At 45.3% G+C, this 23048-nt stretch overlaps 1 protein-coding gene across 3 annotated transcripts in view; it reads right to left on the bottom strand.

Annotated features, from left to right (window-relative positions):
• Positions 1-17142, bottom strand: part of PCYT1A (phosphate cytidylyltransferase 1, choline, alpha) — a 32834-nt gene extending 15692 nt beyond the window's left edge. Inside the window, exons 1-3 of one of the 3 annotated variants that reach the window (XM_033959212.1) lie at positions 16921-17142; positions 12646-12774; positions 5585-5684 (exon numbers count right to left, since the gene is read on the bottom strand). In XM_033959212.1, coding sequence (XP_033815103.1) covers positions 5585-5684; positions 12646-12756 — 211 coding nt within the window. In that variant the 5' untranslated portion in view covers positions 12757-12774; positions 16921-17142. Of the gene's footprint in view, positions 1-5584; positions 5685-12645; positions 12808-16920 lie in introns of all 3 variants that reach the window. The other 2 variants (XM_033959211.1, XM_033959210.1) reach the window with 2 other exon arrangements.
• Between the last annotated feature and the right edge of the window lie 5906 nt (positions 17143-23048).

Below are 23048 nucleotides of genomic sequence, written 5' to 3'. Positions count from 1 at the left end.
CTAATTTTAACACCATTTTTTCCATTCATTTTTCATATATACACACAATATTATCTTATTAATAACATATAATGGTTAACCACAAAATTTAACTACACAAAGTACACTGTATGCTTCTCAATATTCATTCTTACCAGAACACAGATAACCCCATGCAATTATGGGACCAAAAACTAAAAGTACTAATATATACAAACGAAACCCTAAGATTCAAGACTCTGCATGCAGTCCAAACCCAAAGAAATAGAAACAAATGTATTTCTTCCTGAATAGTGCAAAATACAGACAGCAGATGTAAATTTTCAAAATTGAAACAATTCAATCACTAAATTCAAAAATAAAATCATTTCCCCTACCTTTGTTGTCTCCCTCCCTCCATGCTGTGCCTTACCTTCTGGCCTGCTCCCGCTTGGCCGTTTTATGCAGCCCCCGGTGTTATCTTCGGGCCGGCTCCCTCTTCCTCACAGACACAGTGCACAAAGCCGCAGACAGCAGCTCCTCGTGTGTCCTGCGCCTCATCTGGAAGCCTTCCCTCTGATGGTGCAGGACATGTGTAGGAGCCGCTGCCCATGGCTTTGTGCACTGCAGCAGTGAGGAAGAGGAAGCCGGCCCGAAGATAAAGCTGCATCGATTGTACTGCGGACTGGTGGTTGAAGAACACTGCTCTAAATAATCCCAAGTGAACCACCTGAGAGAAAGGCAAAACATCTGCCCTCAAAAGAATCTGCTTACGCAAAGCAGACTGCAGGTACATTGCTACAAAAGACCAAAATGTTTGGAGGCGGTCACAAGATTAGAACATATAATAATAATAATTTTATTTCTTATATACTGCTATACCCTAAGTTCAAAGCGGTTTACAAAGAGGATCATGCTGGGAGAGGGTGCAGTGTTTACAGCAGGAGACATATGTTTACAACAAGATACATATGTTTAGAACAGGATATAAGCTAGGTATTAGAACCAGGGATTTGAGATACATAAGCTTTGTGAATGAGAATGTGCATGAGAAGTCGGATATTACAATGAATAAGATACAGGAAATTATAATGTGCATGAGATATTGGGGCAAGCCGGTAGGGGTGGACTGGCACTTAGGACACCGAGCATGGGAGGCAAATCCAGAGACATAGGAGATACATGCAACTGCAACAGAAACTTCAAGTGCTGCTCCTGCAGCACAAGGGAGCAGGTCAGCCGAGGAAGATGTTTCATAAGACGACAAACTCCATTGCTGGTAATATGTTCAGAAGGGGAGAGATCCTGGTTCCCAAGGAGGATTAAAGCAGCCCAAACTGACCCGATGGAATGACAGACTAATCCGAATCTGGTGGGACAAAGTCAAAGTCTCACACACCACATCTGCCCGGTCTTCGTTCAGAGTAACAGCATCTAAGGAGTGGAGCTAGTGAGACACCTGGCGATAGTAAAGCCAGTCTCTGGCCTCCAGGAAACCCTCCGCCTGTAGATCCTGGAATAAGCGAGGCACTCCTTCCTCCGACACCACATTGCGCACATAACAGAGACCACGAGCACCCCAGCGCTGCAAGTAAAATTTGGAATCATCAGGATTAGAGAATGACACAGTGGTGGTTACCCGCAGCTAGCCGTGGGTAACCCGCCAAAACAGTGACCAAAAAAAATGGTCACCGCGAGTTCGGGGACGAGGCCATTCACTACCCCGTGGAGCAGTGAATGGTAGCATGGGGCGGTGAACAAGGAGTGAAAGCGCGGTGAATGAGCGTTTGAACCGGCAGTCCACTGTCTCCCGCCGGCCATCCATGCATCTCCCTCCCTCCCTCCTTTTCCCTTACCTTTTCTTCTTAAAACTGGCGATTTCTATAAGGCTATGAGCTGTATTACAGCCAGAGCCTTGAAGTCGCATTGCGTTGCCTGATGGTAAAAGTCTCCTCTGACGCAACTTCCTGTTTCCGGTTGCATCGGAGGAGACTTCTAGCAGGCAACCCAACGCGACTTCAAGGCTCCGGCTGTAATACAGCTCGTAGCCTTATAGAAATCGCCAGTTTTAAGAAGAAAATGTAAGGGAAAAGGAGGAAGGGAGGGAAATGCACAGCTGGCTGGCGGGAGGGAGCTGCTGGACTGCGTGAAGGGTGCTGGGGGTGGGGGGATGGAGAGGAGAAGACACTGAAGACAGGGACGGGGATGGGGCGGTGAAAGAGACAGCGGGGCGGTGATAGGGCGGTGAAGGGGACGGCAGAGACGGGGATGGACAGCGGGGATGCGGCAGTGCAGAGGATGGTGGTCTGGGGACGGAGCGGTGACGGGGACAGAATTTTTCCCTGTGTCATTCTCTAGTCAGGATCTAGATCTCAATTACCCCACAAGGGCAACAGAACCATTGAGGTAAAAGGCAGATGCATGCGCTTACACAACACATTGTTGCATAGATCTCAGCAAAGGATGGTTCCTGGTAGGGAAAATCTGGTAAGGGTGCAGGTGGGTGGGGGCCATCAATTGTTATTCAAGAGTGACAGGTGTGTAATACTGAGTGTTTTTGATCCAGTCTACCAGATGCTGAAGAAGGCAGGCTATGTTATATCTCCAGTCCACCCCGCCCCACAGGTAACGATAATTGAGCAAGAGTCATTCTGGGTTTTCTATTATTCCAAAGAAATTTACGTAATACAGTGTGATACATGTTGATATCCTTATTGGTCATCTACAATGGAAAAGTCTGCATCACATAAACCCACTTAGGGAACAAAACTATTTTGTAGAGTGCAATTTGACCCCTTATGGACAATGGAAAGCGAGACCAAAGACCCAAAAGATCCCTGGACCGGTTCAATAACACTGTGAAACTTTCCCTATAAGCCCAGAATAAATTGCCTGTTATAAACACCCCCAAATATTTAAGTTTGTGTGCCACCTTTCGCAGAGGGAAGGGAATTGACCAATCTGCGTACCTGCCTATAGCCAAAGCCTCCGATTTATCCAAGTTTAACTCCAAAGACTTATTCTGCAAAAGCCCTTTACAAAAATAGGGGCCCTGACAAGGGTGCACCATATGGGCCAATAGTTTACCAAAATGATTTCCATATCTATAAAACCTATGTTTGTAAAATTGGAAGGATTTTAAAGTATGTTCATGAATCTTAACTTGTAATGCCACCCAAGCAACCTGAAGGGAATCTCGATCAGCTGGATTCCTGGAAGCGATCCATCGACGCTTACATGTCTCGATCCTACAATGCAAATATAAAAGTTCCCGGGAGCGTTCTTTCTGCTGCCTGACCACATACGCTATGGTCTCCTCGCGGAGGACTACCTTGGTGGCCTCCCATAAAAGCAAGGGATCCGATCTGGAGGCAACATTATCCTGCAAATATTCATCCCATTTCTGAAGAATGTATTCTCTATAATGAGCATCCCAATAAAGATATCTGGGATGATAAAAGCGCCTAACATCCACCAAATCCAATACCTGGCAAAACTGGGCGAAGCTCCTCACAGGCCGGTAGTCAGTTGAAGAAGCCCCCTCCCCCCCAAAAAAAAAAGTGATCCATATCCGGGTCAAGAACCACGTTGAAATCACCAAACATTAGAATGGGGAGATGCTGAAAAGTGGCACACAAACCAATGAGCTGTTGGAAAAATTCCTTGTTAAACAAATTTAGGGCATAGATATTAGCAATCACCATCTCTTTCCCCTGCACTTCCAAATGAAGAAACAAAAACCTTCCCCCGGGTCTTTAACAACCTGGTGAACAGTATAAGGAAGAAATTTGCTCAAGAGGACCGCCACCCCGGCATTATGAGTAGTGCCCGAGGAGTAGTGAACCTCCCGAACCCAGTCCCTAGCCATGCTCACTGTTCGACAAAAGGGTCTCCTGGAAACATGCAATATACATATGTTGTTTCATCAAGGACTGTAAAATTTTGGAGCGCTTAAATGGGCGAGTTAATACCTGCCACATTCCACGAGCATGCCCGTAAAGTAGACTCATCCAGGATAATACCACAGATAAACAAAGAGCAGATACCAAATTGAAGACATGAAGGTCCAGCGCCCAGCCCTCCCTAGGAAAAACTACCCCGACATTGGAGTGCAACAGCTCCCTTAGGCCCCAATCGTGCTCCACATGCAGTTTGCCCAGGCGGGGATCCTTAGACAGGGACTCCGGAATCCACTGCTCCAGGAATGCAACCAATTTAGCCGCTGCAAACCGCTCCGGCAGCCTTACCAACCGGAGATTGTTCCATCGGGCTCAGTTCTCCATATCGTCCACTTTCTCTGCCAGTTCAGCTAACTGCTTGGCCACCCAGGCAGCACTAGACTCCACTGGGGAAACCTTATCCTCCAGGGTACTCTCTCGTGTCTGGGCTTCATCCAGTTCCAGGCTCATGCTATCCAGGCGCTCATGAGCCATGTCAATTTTATCAAAAAAACTGCTGCAGTTTTTTGTCTATAGCAGACTCGACGGCTGCCATGATCTCCGCTATGATTTTGGCAGACCACATGGGGTTAGGTGGAGCGGTGCTGGAAGCCGACGTCATCTTGGTGTCAGGGAGTTTGCCAGGCTCCCGTTCTTTGCGAACTGGCTGGGTCGCCATAAAAGTTGCCGGACACCACCCGAAAGAGCTGCACACCTGCGGGCAACACTCCCTGCTCGAAACGCCACTTTTAAGCAGATGATAGGAGACTCGAGAATGGGAGCAGAGCCTCTCGGTGTCTGCTCAACCGCATGACGTCACCGGAAGTCTAAAGCTCAGTAATTTTAAAGTAATTTTTCCATAACGATAACGCCTTTTAGCTTTTGGATAGATCTGGTAATATCATGCTCTAAACTGCCCTTTCCTTTCAGTTTTGCAATTTCGCAGTCAGGAGTTGTTCTTGGCAAGTTCTAACCCCCAGCAATTGCATGCCTCCCCTCACCTTAAAGTTAGGTAAGGTAGCCACTTCATCCTTGGATGTCTGGATACGACAGCTGTATCATCAAAAGGTCTTCTCATACCAACTATTTTGAATAGCCTGTCTGATCAGAGAAACCAAGCCAAGCATCACATCTCTGTAACACTCCTTTTTCTAGAGTTTGTCAGACATTTAATCATTTGCTTATTAAACTCAGCAACAAAGCACAGAAATTGTGTGTCAGATAAATATCTGTCCTGCACCCTACATTCCAAAATCATCAGGACATGTTATAGGATAATATTTCTCAAACCTGCCCTGTCTGTGTGCACTCTTGTTTTAAAATAGTTTGGTGTTTAATGAGAAAATAAAAGGTTTGTCTGAGCACTCCTTACCCAGTGTTGAAACGCTGGTTTTGTGGATCCCTGCAACTCCAAAGTGGGGTAAGATAGGGCTCAGACCTTCATTCTCATGTGACTGTTTCATTGTGATGTCCCCTATCGGTTACAGGGGGCTCAAATGCACACAATTCTCAGAGCAAACATACAAGGCAAATCTGGAAAGCACCTCATTTGCAGCACATGTGAAAGAGGAGGAGGAGTTTTGAACTTCTCAGCACCAGGCACTATTGCTCTAAGCTCCTCTTTAAACAAGTGGGTGTGGACAACAAGAGAGTCCCCTCCCCTTTACCATGGATGTGATCAAACTCACCAGGTGTTCCTCGGAGCGCCTCTTCCATGGTTACCCTCACGTAGGGCTTACTGTAGTCAACCTCCAGCTCATCTGAAAATGGAGCTGGCTGACTCAGAGTCTAAGGTGAAAGGAAAAGAAACTTTACAAAACTATCCAATTAATCCTCAAAAATAAAAGGTTACTCCCACAGTATCCTATGATTAAAAAGGAACCTTTCTGCAGGGCTGGGTTTACTGCTATAGATGAAAAATGTATCTCAGGGAACAGAACTCTACAACTTTAGACAAAAAATCTTCACTCTACTAATTACACAAAAAGCCAACCATACAATTAAAAAAAAAAGTTATATTTATTATATACAACAAAATACAAAATTACTACATACAACGCACACCATACACTCACTGCACTTTAAAATAATTACTCTACTAAATCTTGAACCAATAAATCAGCCAGTTATTAGTATAAAGTAGATTCCCCACAAATGGCAAAAAGAGAAGTCTAAGTCAAAACTTAACTCCAGCAGTTTCTCCCAGCACCGGAGAGGCACAGCTGTACATGTCAAGTTCTGCTATGGAGGATTTGACCCCCCAGCATTCCCGCTGATAATTATGTCCCTGGGAAACAGCAGCTTTATGTGTTCAAGTAATCCTTTCATCAGATAAAAATCCCCACTGCACCCCTGAAGAAAGGTCCAGTTCTTCAGTGAAATGTACCTTACCTTTTGCTAAGAATACACTACATTTTTGTGCACTGCTGCCCCCATGTGGCTTCTTTAGTTATTACATATATTTTCAGTTCTTTTTTTGGACCCCCAGTTCGTTTACAGAAGTTGGATAGCTCTAGGTCCAATAGATGCTGGCATTGTAGCTTAGAAGCTGGGACTTTAGATCATTTAATTTTTTTCTGTCCCTATATAAATGCCTTTTGGAAGTTAATTTGGTCCCAAATTAATTCATTGTTAGAAAATCATGTTGCCCTTTCCTATGATACTATATTATTTGGTACATCTATGAGATTTAAGAGTCCAATTTCAGCAAATAATAATAAACTTTTATTAATACTGATGGGGGTTGCCATTCAACAGATTACTGGAAACTGGAAAGATTATACTAAACTTAATTACACCTTTTGGTGGAATTCAGTATGTCATATTTACAAAATGGAGGGTGCTTGCCATGCAACAAGGAAATTATCATAAGTTTAAAAAGATTTGGGGGCCATTGATTACTTATTCTAATGATCAGACATCTTAAACACCTTGGTATTAGTTAAGGTATAGGGGTGGGGGGTGGGGGATTGGGAAAGATAATAATTGTTAATTGTTTTAGTATTAATAAATGAGTGGGTGGGAAGGGATTCTTTTATATTTTAAGGATTATAAGTAAGAATGTCAAGTGATTTGTAAAAATTTTTGATTGAATATTATACACTTGTTGTAAGATATGAAAATGAATAAAGATTTAAAAATAAAAAAAAGAAATTTTGGGGATGATAACAAAGGTCAAAAACCACAAATACAGTCACAAGATGCCACCATTACAACAGCGGAAGAGATCAGCAATTTTCTGCCTGAAGTATATTAACATTTAGCTTGAAATGGTCTTACTGATCACCAGGGGAAAAACTGACTATGTGGGAGCTGGCCTCTCCTGTACTCAAAGAAGAGCGACCAAGATGATAAAGGGGATGGAACTCCGCTCGTATGATCCCTGGAACGCATCTGGAAAAAATCTAAATCCCCCGCAGATAAACAAATCTGGAGAGTCAACATTAAACTCTACAACAATACACTCAAAAGAGCTAGGAAAAATTTCTATGGTGACAAGATCTCCAGTTCAAAAAACCAGAACAGTATGCTGTTCAATATCTGGCGCTCCTTAACTCCCAACACCAACCCTTCTATACCTCCCTCCTCCCCATCAGTGGACCTACTAGCAAACTTTTTCAATGAAAAGGTCACCGCCTTGAGAAGCTCCTTCCCTCCCGTAGTCTCCTACAATCCTCTGGTGCCCGCCTCCCCCGATTCTACTACAAAGGTCCCCACCCCCGTCCCAGTCAACAGATCCTGGACTACCTTTGAGCAAGTATCCGATTCGCAGGTCCTCAAACTCTGCCTGAAACTGAAATCCTGTAACTGCACCTTGGATCCATTCCCATCCTATCTATTTGAGAAAATACCCACACAGGCCATCTCTTCTCTCACCATACTCATAAATTCTGCCCTATCATCGGGCCTCTTCTCCCCTGAAATGGGACGCATTGCACTGACCCCTCTACTGAAGAAAACTGACCTAGACCCCTCCTCCACATCCAATTATCGCCCAATAGCAAACATTCCGCTCCTAACCAAATTGCTAGAGTCCATCGTCTCCTCCCAACTCTCAGCCTACCTGGAAAGATTCTCTGTCCTCCTACCCTATCAATACGGCTTCAGACCCAACTTCAGTACCGAAACCCTCCTGGCCTCCCTAATCTCGAAGATCCAACAATTTCACTCTCACAAAAAATTTGCCGTTCTCCTTCAATTCGACCTCTCTGCTGCCTTTGACGTTGTCCACCATGACATTCTAATCTTCCTACTCTCCGAGATAGGCATTAGTTCTACAGTCCTTGACTGGTTCTCGAACTTCTTACGTTCTCGCTCTTACACCGTCACCAAACATGGTTCCTCTTCCTCCCCATGGAAACCGACTTGTGGAGTCCCACAAGGCTCCCCCCTTTCTCCCATCCTCTTCAACATTTATATGTCCTCCCTGAATCTTCTCCACCTATTCCCCCTAGAAACACTCTACACTTACGCCGACGATATCCTGGTCCTCATCGAGACCGACGCGAACCTCACCAATCTCGCAGCTAACATTTCTTCTTGCATAACCAAACTTCAATCCTGGGCTCACACTGTACAAATGAAATTGAACGAGTCCAAAACTAAACTACTTTGGCTCGGCCCTAAACTTGATCAATTACCCACTTCCATCCCACTGCCCACAGGCTCCTCTCTACAGCTGGAATTCTCTAGCAAAGTTCTGGGCATCACCATAGATTCATCATTATCCTTCAACGACCACCTCAACTCCCTGATAAAAAAATGCTTTTGCAGCCTTCACATGCTGAGGAAAGTGAGATCCTGCTTCCACCAAAAACACTTTGCCGTCCTCGTACAATCCATTATCCTCTCCAGATTGGATTATTGCAATTCCATTTACCTAAGCTTAACAAAGAAAAGCCTCCACAGACTCCAACTAATCCAGAACACCGCGGCCAAACTTATCTTCTCAAAAAGTAAATTTGACCCTGTCACACCGCTCCTATCCAAACTCCACTGGCTTCCCGTTATTTCCAGGGTCTACTTTAAATGTGCCTGCCTAACCTTCAAGATCCTCCACGGTATCCTTCCTCCTTTTATCCCTCTATCCTGGAATTCCTCAAATCCAACCTCCACTAGATCCACTCAAAAATTAAAACTATCCTACCCCTCCTTAAAAGGCATCTCCCTTGTTGGTAAACTTGGCTCTTCCCTCCCTTTCAGAATCACTCAGCTCTGGAACAGTCTCCCTTCCCCTCTCCGCAATTTGAGCCCCCTTCTACCATTCCGTAAGCATCTGAAGACCTGGCTCTTCTCCAGAACGTAACCCCGTCCCGCTCCTGGCACTCTCACACCAACCTCTCTTCTCTCATACTTATATAATTCCACTGGAGTTCCGTTCCTTCCCTAACCATGTAAACCGTGTCGAGCTCCATCTGCGGAGATGATGCGGTATATAAACCCAAGATTTAGATTAGATTAGATTAGATTAGACTAAAACGGTTAGGGCTCTTCAGCCTGAAAAAGAGACGACTGAGGGGAGATAGGATTGAAGTCTACAAAATCCTGAGTGGAGTAGAACGGGGACAAGTGGATTGATTTTTCGCTCTGTCAAAAATTACAGACTAGGGGACACTCGATGAAGATACAGGGAAATACTTTTAAAACCAATAGGAGGAAATATTTTTCACTCAGGGAATAGTTAAGCTCTGGAATGCATTGCCAGAGGTTGAGGTAAGAGAGGATAGGGTAGCTAGTTTTAAGAAAGGTTTGGACAAGTTCCTGGAAGAAGTCCATAGTCTGTTATTGAGCAAGACATGGGGGAAGCTACTGCTTGCCCTGGATCAGTAGCATGGAATGTTGCTACTCTTTGGGGTTCTGGAATCTTGTTACTCTTTGGGGTTCCGGAATCTTGCTTCCTCTGAGATAATGAAATGTTGCTACTTCTTGGATTTTGGCCAGGTACTAGGGACCTGGATTGGCCACCGTGAGAACAGGCTACTGGGCTTGATGGACCTTTGATCTGACCCAGTAAGGTTAGTCTTATGTTTTGGAAACCTCAACCTTAAGTTCATTCATCTGTCTCCCAAATCAGCTGAACTTGTTTTAATATTAAAATGTAGCTCTTTCCAAATGCATGCTATTTTCCTTTACAAAGCAGGAATGTGGCTACTGAAGGCACAGAACTGTTAATTCCTTTAACCACATTCTGTTTCTTGGATTCTACTACTTGGACCAGGAAAAGCAAGTGTCTCCCTTGTTGATTGCTTCTGGACTGGACAAATTAAGACCATCTAGCCCCCTGCCCCGTTTAAGTGCAAGGATGGCTCTGTGAGGAAACTGCAGCCTGAAGCCCAGCAGACTTTTCAAGATTCTGGGGCAAGACTTGGCAAATTCTGAGACAATTGTATGGCACATTTGCATAGATTAAATATTATTTAATAATGATCATTCAATTTATATTTTATTTTAGAAACAAAAATTGTGCACGCACACCTACGTGTCTGAGTGAGAGAGGAAAGCGAAGGGGATGCTTGCCTAGGTGCTGTATTTCAGTGCATCGCTGTCTCAATGCTGGAACTGCTTCTCCCATAGTAAAGCACTGGGGCCATATTTCACAGGGGAACTATTTCCCTGGAACCCTGGGTGTCTGATCTGGTCCATTTTTTAACTCAATGTCTTTTCCTTGGGCATGGAATTTCCCCAAGTCCTATCTGGTCTTGTTCTGTAAACATTTCTGTTTTGGCCGCAGGTAGGCATATGGGCGAACAATCTAATGTATAATTTCTGACATTATGTTAGGTTGGAAAGAAAGTCTAACAAATTAAGAGAGATTTTGTGGATTTTTATCTATACCATGGCAGATCCATGAGCAAGTTCAAGACTTGCTTTATTACAGGAATCTGAAAGCAGCTTCTTTATGACCTAATTAAAAAAAAAAAAAGCAGCCCTTGAACGAGGGTCATAACTGCTGTGGCTTTGATAAGGAATATCAGTAGGTGACTATGTACCCTAAACAAGGCCAGTGTGACGCCAAAAAGTCAAAGCAGGAGTATCAGACTATTAGAGCCTGTACTCAAACCAACCAGAAAAAACTCAGGTACTAAGGAACATACTTTGGGATATCTGAAATCCCCTAATTCAGAGCACGACACCAGTAAAAAGCCCCACTGGTGACTGACTGCAGACCAACTTATTTCAGAAATCAAAATAAGTATTATGCAAGTGAACCCTAAAGATCTGTATCAGGTTCACTCACAGCTAAACTGGAAGAGAACTAGAATGAAGGTACTTTTTGAAACTGTACGCATTTGTCTAATGTTAACACTCCATAGACTAGCTGGTAGGTTGAGATTCCTAAGCAGCTGATTTTAAGCATAGGCTTAAATTATGCCAAGTGATATTCCTGGCACCGAACATGGTATTGCTACCCAAGTAGCCCTCAAGGGAAGGTTCTGGGAGGAACAGCACTAGAAATTATCCCAGGAGTACTGATACTGGGAATGAACAAACAATTAATAATCATAATAACTTTATTTTTATATACCACAATATCACAAACAGTTCAGAGCGGTTTACAGAGGAAGAGACAGTATACAGACGATGATATTACAAAAAAAAAAACCTTGCAAAATTACATTAGCATGGTAAGATTAATCAAATTTTTCCTGGAAGTATTTTAGAAGTACATCAAGGCAGAAATGGAGTCAGAGGAATTTGTCAAAGAGATAAGTTTTGATTGACTTCCTAAAATTTGGTAAGAAAGTGCGTTTGAGATAAAGTTGGTTAAACATTTATTCCATTTGCCTGCTTGGAATGATAATGTTCTATCAAGGAATCTCTTGTAGATACAGCCCTTCAAGGATGGAAAAGCGAACAAGTAGGCACTATGGCCCGGATTCTGTAAACTGCGTCTCAATTGTAGGCAGCTGTAGGTGTCCTAAAGCTGTCTAATCAGCCAAATGCTCCCCAGGCAGGCTGCCTATATTGAAGATGTCTCCGGGAACCTAGGGAGGATAGGCAATAGCCTTAGGTGAACCTAGGCGGCCCTATTCGCCTCCCTAGCTATACTTAATCGCGGCAAGGGATCTCCCTGCTATGATTAGTATAGCAGCCGCCAGACTCCCCCCTCCCCTTAAATGAATGAGGCAGGAGGGATGCCCAATCCCTCCTGCCGAAAGAACCCCCCACCTGCCCCGATGATCGCAGCAGGAGGGTCCCCAATCCATGCAGCTGGACCCCCCCCAATGAAATGCCCCAATCCATCTCCCCAGACCTCACCCCCCAACAAAACTATCCCCTCCCCAGAACAGCCCCCCTCCCCCAGGGGCTCACTGAGTAAATTGGCCAGCTGGCAGGCAGGCCTGCCTCTCCAAATGAGGCAGGCCTGCCCCTCCCCTGCCCAATCCACAGAAGCCTAGGGCCTGATTGGCCCAGGCACCTAAGGCCCCTCCTATGAGCGGGGCCTTAGGTACATGGGCCATCTCAGCCCATGTACCATAGTGAAAAAGTATTCACGAAGGATGTGTTTTTAGTTTGTTTGGGCTTTCTTGCCACATCTTTGGGACTTTTTTTTTCTGTTTACGTCACACTTTTAATGAAAAAGTTATTATCGCATGTTAGAATTTTAACGGATGCTAATGAACTTAATGTACTAACAAATACAATTCCTTAGATTTCACAAGGCTGGTCTATTAACAGGTTGGCAGCAGTTCTGCCGTAAGTAAAGTGAGCAAAGGCCTGAAAAGTTATCTTCTTCCCGACTACTTACAATTGTATGGCGTGGCACTTTCCGAGGTATTATACCCCCATCTGCAGTGCCATTGGGTCCATCTTTCCGTCTCTTCCTACTATTCATTTTGGCTGAACTCTGGGCTTCCATCTCCACAGGGTCTCCACTCTGTGCAAAGTAGTAAAAATCCCAAATTAGAATCTGGGAAACAGGAAAACAAAAAAAAATGATACCGTTTCTCCCTTAAGGTCTGAAAACTGACTCTGCTATAAGCAGAAGGCATCTATTTATTTATTGTATTTATTTATAAACCACTTATAGCTAAGTGGTTTACATTCAGGTACTTAAGCATTTTTCCCTATCTGTTCTGGTGGGCTCACTCTCTACCTAATGTACCTGGGGCAATGGGGGATTAAGTGACTTGCCCAGGGTCACAAAGAGCACAATCACAGGGTGCTGAGGCTGTAGCTCTAATCACTGTACCACACACTCCCCAGGTAATAAAAAAAAGTACATCTACTTAATACAAGCTCAATGGTGACAGCCCAGCCTACAACTGCCTAATCCAAACTAGCACAACCAGACACAGGAGAACCCAGACAACATTCGCATACCCTCCAATTAGAGATATCAAACGGAAAAAACTGTATGATGGCCTTCTGGCCACACAGGCAGCAAAACTAAACCCCCAGACTACAAAACTTTCAGAAAAGAAATAAAAACCCTGCTATTCAAGAAATCCATGAGGTCTAACTAACACCGTATGAAACATTTCAATCCTCTGAAGCAACCCGCTCTACTCTGTAACACCTCTGGACAAGTCCAGAAATCTTCTTCTGTAATTCGCCTTGAACAACAAGGTAATGGTGGAATAAAAATCACTAATGTAATGAATAACGTAATTAACTCTGAAGTGAGTCTATCAGCACAGGAGAAAGCAGTGTGTAATGAGAAGACAAGCTTTCTTCTAGATAGCAGCTGACATGGGACAGACTATCTTAATTTCAGGTTTGCATCTAAACGTCTAGCCTTGATGAATGCCAAGAGGCGAACCTGGGCTCCTTCTGACAATCAAAACAGAGGCACTGGGGAAAAAGCCGTTGGCAAGCTCTACACATACAAGCCAGAATTCACCTGTGTGTAGATAACATGGTCTGGAAGCAGCAGACTTATGTTGCTTGGGAAGAGATGATGTTGAGCATGGAGGTCAATATTTGCTCGAAACCCAGGACTGTTCCCTGGTGCAATTTTTCAAAACATGGCCCGTGATTGTGACACAATAACTGAAAATAAGTGTTTTAAGTCTGAAAATTCATTAATTGATACAGAGTAATAAGGAATCATAAGAACATAAGAAATGCCTCCGCTGGGTCAGACCTGAGGTCCATCGCGCCCAGCAGTCCGCTCACGCGGCGGCCCATCAGGTCCAGGACCTGTGCAGTAATCTTTTATCTATACCCCTCTATCCCCTTTTCCAGCAGGAAATTGTCCAATCCTTTCTTAAACCCCAGTACCGTTCGCTGCCCTATAACGTCCTCTGGAAGCGCATTCCAGGTGTCCACCACACGTTGGGTAAAGAAGAACTTCCTAGCATTTGTTTTGAATCTGTCCCCTTTCATCTTTTCTGAATGCCCTCTTGTTCTTTTATTATTCGAAAGTTTGAAGAATCTGTCCCTCTCTACTCTCTCTATGCCCTTCATGATCTTCTAAGTCTCTATCATATCCCCTCTAAGTCTTCTCTTCTCCAGGGAAAAGAGACCCAGTTTCTCCAATCTCTCAGCGTATGAAAGGCTTTCCATCCCCTTAATCAGTCGTGTCGCTCTCCTCTGAACTCTCTCGAGTAACACCATATCCTTCTTAAGGTATGGTGACCAATACTGGACGCAGTACTCAAGATGCGGACGCACCATTGCCCGGTACAGCGGCAGGATAACTTCTTTCGTTCTTGTTGTAATACCCTTCTTGATTATCCCCAGCATTTTATTCGCTCTCTTGGCGGCCGCTGCGCACTGTGCCGTCGGCTTCATTGTCATGTCCACCATTACCCCCAAGTCCCTTTCTTGGGTACTCTCATTCAATAACATCCCTCCCATCGTATAGCTGTGCCTCGGGTTTCTGATTCCCACATGCAATACTTTACATTTCTCAACATTTCTGAATCTTATACGCACCCAATGCCAAGTGTGAGCGAGCTACAGGCTGTGCATCTGTAACAAAAGAGAGTCCTCTGCTAAGGGGTTTTATGAGTGTGGTCAAGTTCCTTAAGAGATAAGTGCATGGGAATAGCCACCATGAGCTTTAAGTAATCATTATACAACATTTGTGCTGGGATCGCAAAGTTCTTATTTGCTTTGCCCCCACCCCTTGAAGCAGCATACAGCATGTCCAGTCGGGTTTACAGTGAATGACACGTGGAAGTGGTGGAATTTGCTGAGACTTTTGGAACTGTTTCTCCTGGTGCACAGCAGAATGCAGATGGGTGAAAATTTCTGAGCGTCATCAGTGCAATACATTTGCAGCTCTTAGCGCACAAAGTTCAAGCTAGGATGTCTCTGCTTCAAAGTATTAAATGGTCTAGCCCCAAAATACATTACAGATCTCTTCTCATTCCCAACCAACAGACACGAAAGAAAAACACACATGAAATTTGTCTCCCCACCGGCTAGAGGGTGCAAATATAAGAGACACCATCAACAACTGCTATCATATCAAGCAGCCATATGGGGTAAAGACCTAGAAAAACTAATTGCACAAACAAACAACTATGAAGAATTCAGGAAACACCTAAAAACCTACCTATTCTTGAAATACCTAGGCAACGAACCGGAACATCACCCCCCCCCCCGTAACATCATCACATACCTGATCATGCAAACTGTCAACCCCAACCCCTAACCACTAACTATGAACACTCTATTCAATTTACGGAACATTTCTACTTCTGTGCAAATAGCTGGGCACTTCCTGGCCTTGCAACACACAAACTGTTGCTAACATTATTAATATTATCAAATGTATACTGCTATACTCTTTAATCCATTGTACGAGATGTATACTGCTATACTCTTTAATCCATTGTACGAGATGTATACTGCTATACTCTTTAATTCATTGTACGTAAAGTTTCTCTTTATTGTATTTACATTTTCTTTCATTGTATTCACAGTTTCTTTTATTGTAAACCGCCTAGAAGTCACAAGATAGCTGGCGGTATATAAAAATAAAGTTATTATTATTATTATTATTAATTTTCCCAAAAGAAGTGCTATAGATCAGTGTTCTTCAACCACTGGTCCATGGACCAGTGCCGGTCCACAGAAATTTCCTGCCGGTCCACAGGGCCAGCACGTGCATCAGGCCCAAAACAGTGTTCTTCAACCGATCGATCGGCATTATCTTCGAGCCAGCTCCCTCTTCCTAACTGATTCAGTGCACAATGCCACGGGCAGCGGCTCCTACGGGCGTCCTGCGCCTGAACCGGAAGCCTTCTCTCTGACTTTGCAATGTCAGAGGGAAGGCTTTCAGATGAGGCACGGTATGTGCAAGGTGCAATTAGTACTATTATGGGGGCGGGGTCTGGGGTGGAGATTGGGTAGAGATGGGTGGGGTCTGGCTCATGACTTAGCCCAGTGTTCTTCAATCGCCGGTCCACAGAATAATTCTTTTATTTCTGCCGGTCCATAGGTGTAAAAAGGTTGAAAAACACTGCTATAGATACTTCAAAAGCAGTAAAAGTCCATAGGTTCTCCGAGTGGGAACAACCAGATATGTCAGCACTTGAGGCAAAGACGGCGGGACTTCCTGGTTGATCTTGCACTCGTGCGATTGACCAATCTCTTTAATTTATCACATTGATTCATTTGAACACAGGTGAGGTGTCCTATGATGGGTGATTAACCTGTGCCTTACTGCGTAAAGCGCTGGAGAATCCTCTCACGCTTCGCCATAATAATGTGTACGCGTTCTTTTATAAACATTATTAGCTGGTCTTTTTTCCTCACGCGGGTCGTTGCCACGCAGAGAACCTATCGGCTTTTACTGCTTTTTTGCGCCTCTTCATTTTCAAACACACAGGGCTCCTTTTACGAAGCCGCGTTAGCGGTTTAACGCGCGCTAGCATTGAGCCGGCGTTAGTTCTAGCCACGTAGCGCGGGTTTAGAGTGCGCTAAAAGCGCTAACGCAGCTTAGTAAAAAGAGCCCCTGGTAATAATTTTAGTTTTGTACCACACAGTTGGAGGCGGTTCATAGACAATCAGGAAGTAAAATGCCACTGACTGAAAATGAAACTAACTATTAAAACAATGTAGTATTTACCAGTCAGGATGTCGAAATTGATCCAACGACTCCTGAGAAATGATGGAAGAAAAAGGCGCCAGGGAGAGACGTCTGGAAGAAAGCTGCTCTAGGCATCCGCCTATTGCCTTGCAGTCCCTGACGACAACTCCCTCCCTCACCCGGGCGCTGCCGCCGCCGCTTCTCCTCTGGGCCTTGAGCTTCTGCGCATGCGCGACGCCTTCGGCCGCTCCCCCTCTCCGACATTCTCAGGAGAATCTCGCCGAGGCGGGAGAGCCCCGAGGCCTTGAGCATGCGCAGATGCTCAAGGCCCAGCCGCGAAGCGGCGGCGGCGGCGGCCTCGGGGGAGCAGCCAAGCCGGCTCGCAAGTCGAGTCCATGCTCGGTGTATTTACAAATGCGCTAAAAGGCTTCAGTTGCCAGTAACAGGAATGAAAATTGGCAGCGATAGGACTCCACCCCCCCGGATCGCTTGTTTAAGATGGATGCGTCTGGCTCATCTCCCTGGGCAGAAATTGGTACCTTCCACCGTCTGGACTACAGTCTCTGGGATTTGTAGTTCTGCCACCGCACTCAAAAGGCTTTTCCTCATGGATCTGGGGAAGTTGGATGTAGCTCTCTTCAACCCCAGATCAGCCCTTTGTTACTTTGTAGCATCAATTGCCTAAGTGACTGCAAGGGCAAATTCAAAACCACACTGGAGATCTGGGGAGCATTCAAGAAAGCACAGTTACTTACCGTAACAGTTGTTATCCAGGGACAGCAGGCAGATATTCCCACACATGGGTGACGTCACCGACGGAGCCCCGCAGCGGACAGCCTCGAAAGCAAACTTGCTTGAAGATCTCGATCTTTCGAGTGCTGTAGCGCGCATGCGCGCGTGCCTTCCCGCCCGAACTAGGGGGCGCATCTCCTGTGAGGATCCTCAGTTCAGATACCTAGCTAAGAAGCCAACCAGGGGAGGTGGGAGGGTTGTGGGAATATCTGCCTGCTGTCCCTGGATAACAACTGTTACGGTAAGTAACTGTGCTTTATCCCAGGACAAGCAGGCAGCATATTCCCACACACGGGTGACCTCCAAGCTAAGTAAAAAGGGATGGAGGGAAGTTGGCAATTTACGAAAAAAAATTTTGCAAAACAGATTGGCCGAAATGGCCATCCCTCCTGGATAAAGTATCCAGACAGTAATGAGAGGTAAAAGTATGAACCGAGGACCAAGTGGCAGCCTTACAGATTTCCTCAATAGGTGTTGATCGGAGGAAAGCTACAGATGCTGCCATAGCTCTTAACTTTGTGGCCCGTCACTCGACCTTGCAGAGGAAGACCAGCCTGAGTATAGCAGAAAGAAATGCAAGCAGCCATCCAGTTGGAGATAGGACGACCCAACCTGTTCGGGTCAAAGGAGATGAAAAGTTGAGAAGATGTCCTGTGAAGTTGAGTGCATTGGAGGTAGAAAGCTAAGGCACGTTTACAGTCCAAGGTATGAAGAGCCGCTTCTCCAGGATGAGAGTGAGGCTTTGGAAAAAACACAGGTAGAACAATAGACTGATTGATGTGAAATTCTGAATCAACTTTAGGTAAGAATTTAGGATGAGTACGGAGGACCACCTTGTCATAGTGAAAAACTGTGAAGGGTGGATCTGCAACCAAAGCTTGTAACTCACTGACTCTTCGAGCAGATGTGAGGGCGATGAGGAACACAGTTTTCCAAGTGAGATACTTGAGGTGAGCTTTGTCAAGTGGTTCAAAAGGAGGTTTCATCAGTTGAGCCAGAACAACATTGAGATCCCAAACCACTGGAGGTGGTTTAAGTGGTGGATGAAGATTAAGAAGTCCTTTCATGAAGCGAGAAACCATAGGATGTGCAGAAAGAGGTTTCCCATCTAGAGGCTGATGAAAAGCAGCTATAGCACTAAGATGGACTCGAATAGATGTAGTTTGAAGTCCAGAATGTGACAAATGAAGTAAGTAGTCCAGAACGGATGTCAAGGAGGAATAGATGCGGGAGCAAAATTGAGGCAGTTTGAAGTTGAGAGGTGACACAAACAGATCTATCTGCGGAGTTCCCCAACGGGCAAAGATTTGGCGAAGAGTTGGAGAATTGAGTGTCCATTCGTGAGGCTGTAGAAGACGACTCAATTTGTCCGCCAAATAATTGTGTTGACCCTGAATATAAACAGCTCTGAGGTAGATGTTGTGAAGAATTGCCCAATGCCACAATTTCAAAGCTTCTTGACAGAGGGAGTGAGATCCCATCCCTCCCTGTTTGTTGACATAATACATGGCTACTTGGTTGTCTGTACGTACAAGTATCACCATGTCGTGAAGGAGATGTTGAAAGGCTTTGAGAGCATAAAATATCGCTCTGCGTTCCAACAGATTGATATGACACAGACGGTCTGCTGAAGTCCATAGACCTTGAGTGCGGAGACCGTCCACATGAGCTCCTCAAGCGTACGTTGATGAGTCAGTTGTGAGGACTTTCTGATAAGGAAGAGGGTGGAACAGCAAGCCTCTTGAAAGATTCAAAGAGAGCATCCACCAACGGAGAGACTTCCGCAATGAAGGAGTTATGGAAATCAGTCGAGATGGTGGATCCACGGTTTGCTGCCATTGGGATGCCAGTGTCCATTGAGGAATACGAAGGTGAAGTCTGACAAAAGGAATCACATGAACTGTAGAAGCCATGTGACCTAGCAGAACCATCATCTTTCGTGCTGGAACGGATGGAAGGTGGAAGACTTGATGAGAAATCTGAAGAAGTGCATCCTGACGTGGTTGTGGAAGGTAGGCTCACAGATTGATAGTGTCCAGAATTGCTCCTATGAACTGGAGAGACTGAGAGGGAGTCAACTGAGATTTGGGAAAGTTGATGTGAAACCCCAAACTTTGAAGAAAAAGAATAGTCTGTTGGGTCGCTACAATAACCCCTGAAAAAGAGGGAGCTTTGATGAGCCAGTCGTCGAGGTATGGAAATACTTGGAGACCCTGGTTGCGAAGAGCTGCCGCCACCACCACCAGACATTTTGTGAAAACTCTGGGAGAAGAAGCCAACCCGAAGGGGAGAACTCGGTACTGCAGATGAAGGCTTCCTACTTGAAATCTGAGGTACTTGTGAAATGCTGGATGAATAGGGATATGAGTATACGCCTCTTTGAGATCGAGGGAACACATCCAATCCCCAGGATCCATTAAGGAATATAAAGTTGGCAGAGTGAGCATTCAAAATTTCTCTTTGACTAGATATTTATTGAGAGCTCTGAGATCCAGGATCGGTCGCAAATCCCCCGTCTTTTTGGGAACTAGAAAATAACGGGAGTAGAATCCCAAGTTCCGTTTGGGAAGAGGAACTTCCTCTACAGCTCGCAGACGAAGCAGAGCCCGAGCTTCTTGAAGAAGAAGGGGAAAGTGCGACTGATTGGAAGGACACTCTCTTGGATGGCGATCTGGAGGCACCTGAAGGAACCGAAGAGAGTATCCCTCTCGTAGGATGGTAAGCACCCAGAGATCTGATGTAATGAGCTCCCACTGGTGATAAAACTGGGAAAGGCGACCCCCTATGGGGAGGGGAGAATTTGGAAACAGAGAAATTGGAATGCTCAGGCTGAGACTGTCAAAAAGACTGAGCTAGTTTGGTGGCAGCGGGAGTCTGAGACTTTTGCTGGCGCTGTTGTTGCGGAGGTCGACGAGGAGGAGGCCTGGAAAAAGCAGGAGTCGTTTTCTGAGGATAACGACATGGAGTCTGTTTAAAACCTCTAGTTGGTGTAGGTTTAAGTTTTGGTCTGATGAGGGAAGCAAAAGAGCGTTCATGTTCTGAAAGACGCTTAGTAGCTGCTTCAATAGAATCATCAAACAATTCGTTCCCCTGACAAGGTAGATTCGCCAATCGATCTTGAAGATTGGGATCCATGTCAACAATGCGTAACCATGCTAAACGACGCATGGCTACAGCAAAGGCAGAGACACGAGAAGAGAGTTCAAATGCATCATAGGAAGCTTGTAACATGAAGAGTCTTAATTGAGAAAGAGTCTTGAGAATGAGTTTGAATTCAGACAGACGAGTTGTGGAGATATCTGGGTAAAAAGATGGTAATATCTTCAGAAAGTGGTTGAAGTAAGATGTAAAAAATGTAGCTATAATTAAGAACTCTATTTGCCATCATAGAGTTCTGGTATAAACGGCGACCAAACTTATCCATGGTACGACCTTCTCTGCCGGGAGGAACTGAAGCGTAGATTTTAGAAGGATGTGCTTTCTTCAAAGATGATTCCACTACCAGGGATTGATGAGAAAGTTGAGATTTTTCATAACCTTTACATTGAATTGTTCGATAACGGGATTCCAATTTAGATGGAATGGCAGTGATGGAATAAGGAGTCTCCATGTTACGAACAAAGGTTTGTTTGAGAACAGGAGTCATGGGTAAACGTAGTGACTCTTTAGGTGGATGAGGAAGCTCCATATCTGCTAAATATTCAGGAGTGTATTTTGAATCTGAATGGAGATCTAGTTTGAGAGCTTGTCCCATATCAAATATATATTTGGCAAATGAAATGGATTTGGAATCAGATGCTTCCTCAGGAGTCACACTGCGAGATTTAGGAAGTGCTGAGTAGGAAAGAGAAGCCTCTCTGGAATATGGTGAGAGTGGTTCTGATTCAAGCCGTAGAGTTACAGAAGAAGCTGTACTGTGTTGTGGAGTAAGAGAATGTTTTCTCTTAAGACTCCTGGAGGGAGAAGTACCAGGTGTACGTGGTACCGAATGGGTCGAAGTCTGAGGAGAAGTGTCTCGACGAGTGGTCTTCGACGGTGGAGTCTTCGGTCGAGAAGGACTTCGAGTCGATGCTCGGTGGTGTCGAGATCCTTGCTTCGATTTTGAAGAACGAGGCAGCGAAGTCTCAGTGTCAAAAGCAGAAGACTCCCTTCGAAGCAAGATGTTTCGAATGCTTCGAGCGATGCTTCGGAGGAGGTGATTCCGGAGAAGAATCCGAGGAAGGTGTTCTCTTCGGAGTCCGGGATCGGCCTCGAGACACTGGAAGCTGTGGTTGGGTGACAGGCTGATCCACCCGAGGCAAGGTCGAGGACGGAACCAATTGAGCCACCAATGAGGAAATCTGAGTGGTCAAGATAGACTTTAGCATGTCCTCCAGCATCGGCACCGAGACAGAAGGTTCTGGTCTCGTAGGTGCAGCAGTACGCTCCGAAGAGGGCGACCTCGAAGGTGAGTATTCCCTTATCTTGGAGGTACGCTTGGAAGATGGACGTGAAGAGGACTCTGGTGGCTTCTTAGGTACGGCACCTGAAATAGAACCAGGAGACTTACCCCCTATGGAAGATTTCACCGATGTCACTGTCTTCGAGGGCACCGAAGAAGGCAAGGTCGAGGCTTTCGAGACCGAGGCTCCAGCCGGAACCAGGGTCGAAGCCTTCGAGACCGTGGACGTCGATGTTGTCGGAGTTGAAGCCTTCGAGACCGGGGCAGCCGCCGCGGTCGAGGCCGGATCCGAAGATTGCTCCATGTCTCCAAAAAGTTGAAAAAATTGGGCGCACCGGCATCGAAAGGCCCGTGGAGTGAGAGTGAAGCAACGATGACAATCTTCTGGGGAATGGGTCGGACCCAGGCACTGAAGACAGCGGCAGTGGGGATCGGTGACCGAAATCACACGATTGCACTGACGACAACGTTTAAACCCGGTAAGGGGCCGGGACATAGAAAAAATAAAGTCCGTGTCGAACGGAAGGAGCAATTGGGCCTAGGGCCAAGGCTCACCGGCTGGACAAGAAAGAAAAGAAACAAAAAATTTGTTTTTGTTTTTTTTTTTGAAAAAGAAAAAAGAAAAGGAGAAATAGAAGAGCACAGCGACCAAACTTATTGGAAAAAAAGAAACAGCTGCGGCGAAGAGAAGGCAAATTGCTGCAGAGATGAAGAAAAACGTGTCTTCTTGTCTCCGCGGAATTAAACGAACTGAGGATCCTCATAGGAGATGCGCCCCCTAGTTCGGGCGGGAAGGCACGCGCGCATGCGCGCTACAGCACTCGAAAGATCGAGATCTTCAAGCAAGTTTGCTTTCGAGGCTGTCCGCTGCGGGGCTCCGTCGGTGACGTCACCCATGTGTGGGAATATGCTGCCTGCTTGTCCTGGGATAAAG

Source organism: Geotrypetes seraphini, chromosome 9 (assembly GCF_902459505.1).
Source record: "Geotrypetes seraphini chromosome 9, aGeoSer1.1, whole genome shotgun sequence".
NCBI lineage: Eukaryota > Metazoa > Chordata > Amphibia > Gymnophiona > Dermophiidae > Geotrypetes > Geotrypetes seraphini.
The sequence above is the reverse complement of the archived record's forward strand: the minus strand, read 5'-3'. Positions and strand labels throughout refer to the sequence as shown.